The sequence below is a fragment of the Canis lupus genome, chromosome X (assembly GCF_011100685.1).
Source record: "Canis lupus familiaris isolate Mischka breed German Shepherd chromosome X, alternate assembly UU_Cfam_GSD_1.0, whole genome shotgun sequence".
NCBI lineage: Eukaryota > Metazoa > Chordata > Mammalia > Carnivora > Canidae > Canis > Canis lupus.
The window spans coordinates 118,270,111-118,276,389 of record NC_049260.1 but is presented as its reverse complement, the minus strand read 5'-3'; the positions used below and the strand labels follow the sequence as shown (position 1 = coordinate 118,276,389).

General features: G+C 45.6%; 1 protein-coding gene across 7 annotated transcripts in view; it reads right to left on the bottom strand.

Annotated features, from left to right (window-relative positions):
* Positions 1-519: 519 nt before the first annotated feature.
* AFF2 (AF4/FMR2 family member 2) overlaps positions 520-6,279 on the bottom strand; it is a 468,843-nt gene continuing 463,083 nt past the window's right edge. For all 7 annotated transcript variants that reach the window (XM_038588490.1, XM_038588488.1, XM_038588491.1 and 4 more), the window contains 2 exons: positions 5,916-6,106; positions 520-841 (listed from right to left, as the gene is read on the bottom strand). In XM_038588490.1, coding sequence (XP_038444418.1) covers positions 720-841; positions 5,916-6,106 — 313 coding nt within the window. In that variant the 3' untranslated portion in view covers positions 520-719. The remainder of the gene's footprint in view (positions 842-5,915; positions 6,107-6,279) is intronic.

Genomic DNA, 6,279 nt, shown 5'->3' with positions numbered 1-6,279 from the left:
ATCTCATAAATTTTAAAAATAGGGCATCAGGGAAGGGATGCCAGCAAGCAAGTCCTCTGGTTGTACGCCATAGTTTTGTTTTAAGAGTGGCATTGCTATGCCCGTTTATTTTCTTAATACTCTTGATTTTATGATGTGGCTATAACATCTAACCAGTGGGCTTTGAAAATGAAAATTCTCACCTGAAGACTGAGTCTGTGGGAACCACAAAAGCTTAACAATGGATTCTGAAATACTTTCTTTTCTGGACATAAGAGTACAGTTTGGGGAATGGCTGTTATGGAAAATCTGAATCTTTGTAGGTCCTTTGTATATATATATATATATATATATATATATATATATATATATATATATATGACATTTCATTTCTCAGGAACCTGTTATCATCACAAGTACTTCCCATTCTTTGTTTTGGGTAGTATGAACTTAAAACAATACTGTAGGGACTGTGTCATTGTATCAAGCACAAAAGGATGGTGGGATCTGAGAAATGCATATAAAATACTGAAAAATGACTAAGTAATAAAACATATACTGCTCTCAAGTTGTAGTGTCCACTTACAATGACTTCTGTTTTTCACAGATATCAAAAGAAGCGTAAAAACAAACATAATCAAAGAGAACTTTCCCAAATGAGTGGAGTTCCACCAGTGACCGTTGGTGCTCTGGTAGAGGTAGAGTGATGGGTGGTAATGCTGGAGATCAGGGCACACCCACTACAATAAATGGGCGTCGATGCGCAGCCAACACAGTCCCTGGCGAACGTAGCGGACGAGATTGGTCATGCTGCTGTGCTGGGTCAGAGGCCCCATCAGTGTGTCCAGATCACCAAAGAATTCTGAAAATCAGAGCAGACCTTGGTCAGGCTTTTAAATATCATCACAGAAATATGTACTGCGTTACTCAGGTTGCCTTTGCACAACTACACAACCACGCGGATGCTGAAAAAGTTTCCATCGTTCATTCATTTAACAAAAAATTATAGACTACGTGATAAGGAACTGAAGCTCCTTATGTATAGGAGGCACTATTATTTTAATCTTTAGGTAGCTCCAAAAATTCTGCAGCATAAATAATGTTTGTGTTATTGTGATTAATAAAACACAAATTCGTTTAAATTTGTTGATTCACAGCAAGATTTTTCAAATCACTATATATTCTCTCAGTGGATTCTACAAGTATATTATAATCCTGTGGAGGTGTGTGTGTGCACACACCTCACAACATTATATATAAAAACATATTTGTTTATATATTTGTATATGTTCATATAATAAAGATACATAACATTTGTAGAAGTCAAAGGATAGACATCAATTACATATTAAAATAAAATATATTTGAATATATATTAAAATTATGTAGAGAATTTGAATTTTTAGATATTACAAATTTATATTTAGAAAGAGGCCCATATACCCAAAATGGTAGGGGGCCACGGTCAATAGGATATCGAGCTGTTTGCCATCATATGTGTTACTGAATTGAAAGTATTCGCTTTTCCCTTTCTCTAAATGAACTGAGTTTAGTGATTTTTCTTGGCACGATGCAGACATAGCCAGTGAACCTGGACAGCAATTATAGCCATCAGCATCTAATGCTGAATAAACGTCTAGAAGGCATTCAGTAAGTCTGATTCGGTAAGTCTTATTACCAATTCCTTTAGGGAAGGGCAATGACCTGCAAATATCTGTCGCTAACACCCTCCTTGCCTTGAAGATGGTAAGGCTCCCTTGCTGATCCCCCTCCAGCTGATTTGGAGAAGGGGTAGTGCTGAGGCCACATTGCCAGCCACTGGGGCTGGAGTTTTACATCACCTGCTTTGGAGTGGGGTGGGAGATACATGAAGTCTATCTGATGTCTAGAAAAACACCTAGGTGCCCCCTTTCCATGTCTGAATGCATTTGTCTGCCACAGCGTTGATCTTGGTTATGAGAGGGCTCTTTGTCAGCTCTAGACAGGAGAAGCAGTCCCAACTGTGAAGACGCCAGGCCTGTTTTGGCCGGGGGTGGGAATCTGGAGTGGGGGGTGGGTCTACCTTCAAGTGGTTGGGATGCTCTCCCACCTTCCTGGAAGGCGATTTCCATGCAGGGGCTACATGCGCTTGATTGACCAGCGGATGGTATTTCGTTAAACAATGCATCGATTCTTCACGTTATGTATAACATATGGGCTCCCTCTCTAGGTATCAACTTCATTTGATTATGTGATACTCTTAAACCCGCACTATGCAATAAAAGTAATTTCTGCTGATAAAGGAGTAAATTATTTTTGGCATCCGAAATGCCTTCTTTTTTTTTTTCTTTTTTTTTGAAATGCCTTTTTATGTAATGCAATATGAAGGGGGAATGTTAGAGGACCTAGTCATTGCCAAATGAACGTGAGCCGCATGTGAGCCGGGACATCCCCTGGGTGTTCTGTACCCAGCCCGTTGTGGCATTCCTAACTAGATACCCAAGTCACCATCTTGATAGTGGCTTAGAGTAAGCAGCTGGGGAGGCAGCAAACAGGGCTTCTAGATCAAAGGCTGGGGGGCAGCATCACCCCCACTGGCCCATGTGAGCACTAGAATCCTCTGCCAGAAGCCATGTGTGGCTGCATGGGTGGCCGGGTGTGGGGTGGGGTGGGAACCTTCCACCGGGGGAAGCTAGCCAACCTCACACCTCGAGGTGTTGGTACACTGCACCACTGGGGTAGGTGGTGAAGTGCAAGTACACAGTTGGCCCCATTGGGATGCAGAGTACCAGTCAGAAGGGAAGTTCCTCAGTTCCCCATCACCATGTGGACAGGACAGATGGGAGAAAGCTCTCTGACTCCATGCAGTATGCAGAGCTGGTTTGAGTCACTGTTAGGCAGGGAACCTAATGACCCTTGGCACACTGTGCAGAGGACAAGATCAGCACCATTTCCCTTGAATATCAGCACAGCCACCCCATGGCTCCTGGAAAGTCCTGTGGTTAATTTAGAAGGAATTACTTTAACAGATTTTGAAAATGGATGCAATTATGACAGAAATCCATAAATATTGAGCTGCCCCCCAGGTACCAACACAAAATCAGGGGAGAAGAGTGGAGGCAGACAAGCCAGGCAAGTGTTCAGATGCTTTTGCTTTCCCTTGCAATTCTAGAACTTTTGGATGGGCCTGGCCATCTGGGCCATTGTCTTTGGATTTAGAGAAGTAGAGAAGTTAAGAACGGCCCATCATCAGGTAAGTGAGGGCAGGAGCTCACTGAAGATCTCTGAGGACCTCTTATTAATTTTGCTCTCATCACTTGCCATCAGGGAAAATCACTTGCCATCAGGGAAATACAAATCAAAACCACAATGAGATCCCACCTCACACCAGTGAGAATGGGGAACATTAACAAGGCAGGAAACAACACATGTTGGAGAGGATGCGGAGAAAAGGGAACCCTCTTACACTGTTGGTGGGAATGTGACCTGGTGCAGCCACTCTGGAAAACTGTGTGGAGGTTCCTCAAAGAGTTAAAAATAGACCTGCCCTACGACCGAGCAATTGCACTGCTGGGGATTTACCCCAAAGATACAGATGCAGTGAAACGCCGGGACACCTGAACCCCGATGTTTCTAGCAGCAATGTCCACAATAGCCAAACTGTGGAAAGAGCCTCGGTGTCCATCGAAAGATGAATGGATAAAGAAGATGTGGTTTATGTATACAATGGAATATTACTCAGCCATTAGAAATGACAAACACCCACCATTTGCTTAAACGTGGATGGAACTGGAAGGTATCATGCTGAGTGAAGTGAGTCAATCGGAGAAGGACAAACATTGTATGTCCTCATTCATTTGGGGAATATAAATAATAGTGAAAGGGAATAGAAGGGAAGGGAGAAGTGTGTGGGAAATATCAGAAATGGAGACAGAACATAAAGACTCCTAACTCTGGGAAATGAACTAGGGGTGGTGGAAGGGGAGGAGGGCGGGGGGTGGGGGTGAATGGGTGACGGGCACTGAGGGGGGCACTTGACGGGATGAGCACTGGGTGTTATTCTGTATATTGGCAAATTTAACACCAATAAAAAATAAATTTATTATAAAAAATTTTGCTCTCTAGATGGGCAGTGTAGCCTAGTGGTTAAGAGTTCAGACTCTGGAATCACACAGTTCTAGACTCAATTCCTGCTTCCAGCGTTAAGGGCTGTGATGTCAGGGGTGAGTTTATTAACCTCATGGAGCCTCAGTTTCCTTATCTACAGAACAGGGACAAATGAGGCAACAGATGACCGGGTAAATAGTATAGTGGCTGGTCTGTAGAAATTGTTGCCCGATTTCTTCTCAGTCACCAATGTAAGCAAGACGTGCAGATAGTCCCAGGGGTCAGCATCAGTGTATGACTGGGCTGTGGGTCGAAGTCTCAGATTATGGAATGTGCTTTGATAGCCACAGAATCCTGGAGTTATATAGATACATGATGATATGGATTAAGAGAGAATATTTGTCGGCTTTGTACCTCATACCTGCTATTTTATGCTAGCTGCTCTATATGTTAGGATATCCATCACAGAAAGGAAGCTAGGAAGTGGCTCAGAGATTTAAGTCACTTGCCTGAGGTTGCCCAGCACTGCACGACCCAGGCAAGATTCTAACTTAAATGATTAGGCTTCAAAATCTGCATACTTCCTACTTCAGTGGGGCTGTTTTCTCCACACACTCAGCACCACAGGAGTAAGGGGGAGTAGTGCAAACTACTGGGAAGTGTGTGCCCTTCCATAACCAGGCACTGGAGAGAACCTCAGTCCCCGAGGAGGAAGGGAAGGGGAGCCGCCTGGGCTGTGAGGACTTTAGGGCCTGGGAGAAGGATAGGGCCGGTGGGGGAACAAGCAGTCTGTTTTGGTCAAATCCACAGAACTGCCATTTGCCTGTCGGTGTCCTGCAGCCCCAGCTCGCTTCCTGAAAAGCCCGGTCACTGCTGGGGACCTAGTAGCACCCGCACCCATGACTCAGTGCAGCCTGCACTGCATCATGCACCCCGGGCCATGGGATGCCAGTGCCTCTCACTTCCTGGCCAGACAGTTTCCCCCTTCTCGACTGCTGGGTACCTCTTTGCTACCTGATTCTGAAAGTCCCACATCTGTCCCCACCTTGACTGTCTGTGACTCCTGAGCCAGCATCAGCCAAGCCACACGAAGGGCCAGGGCAGGAGCTTAGTCTATTTGCATGTCCCACCTTCATTAGGACAGTGAGGCTTCGCTGAGAACCTAGGTGACAGCAAGGGCACAGAGTCCAGCGGGAGTTGCCAAAGACCACTGACTCACTCTCTGGTGAAGCGGGGTCCTCCCTGCATTTGTTCTGCAGCAAACCCCACGTGCTACCATAAGCAGGACCCTGGTCCTTCATCCCAGCTGTCAGTGTGCAGAAAATACCAGGGGAGCTTTGGCCTCTGCTTCTGAGCACAAGCCATGTTATCATGTGCTCCCCAGAGCCGATAGCTGTAATGAAAGTGGCCAGACTTTGCTTCAACTCCACCATTCCAAAAAAATAAAATAAAATCTAAAAGAATTCAAGTTGACAACAAAGACTAAGAGGACCTTAATTAATTTGCAAATCCTTCTTTTCCCCTTTGCCTCTGTTTATCAGTGCTGCCCCTGACCACCCAGTAAAAATCTGAAGCAGTCACTTTCCCACCCATTGCAGCTCAGATGAGTTGAAGCTCTGAAGGAGGGAAAAACAAAACAAAACAAGAAAACCATCCCAGGCCTTGTTCACTCCTTCAGCAAAAAAAAACTGGTCACTGTGTCCCCCCTGAGGACACATGTACTCCTCTCTCCTCATCTATACCCTGGAAATCAGAGACAGAAAGGTAAAGCCACCACGCAAACCTCAAGAGCTTCAAAGCACGGGGGAGCCCGCCATGGTCCATGAGCAAGGGTGGAGCAGGGAGCATACCTTTGTTCTCTCTTGTCAGTTTGTCGGCCATGTCCCAGTGTTCGTAGCCCCGTAACACATTGCTGGTGATGTTGACATGGCTGGCGGCCATGTGGTGGATGCGCTGGGGAATGGTGACTGGGCCGTTGTTACAGCTGCCCATCGCGTTGATGGGAGAGACATTGTTGAGAGACACTGGGGATGGCGTGTTCCTGGGGGAAGGGGAAGACACAGGTCTGGTTAGGTTGGCCACCAAGAATGACAGTGGCCTTCTAGGCCTCCGTCCTCACACTGAGACCTCACGACAACATCACTGCCATGTGAGGTTTCGCATGGTGACCACACATGGAGACCAAGTGTGGTGAGGCTTGTTCTCAGAGGCCAT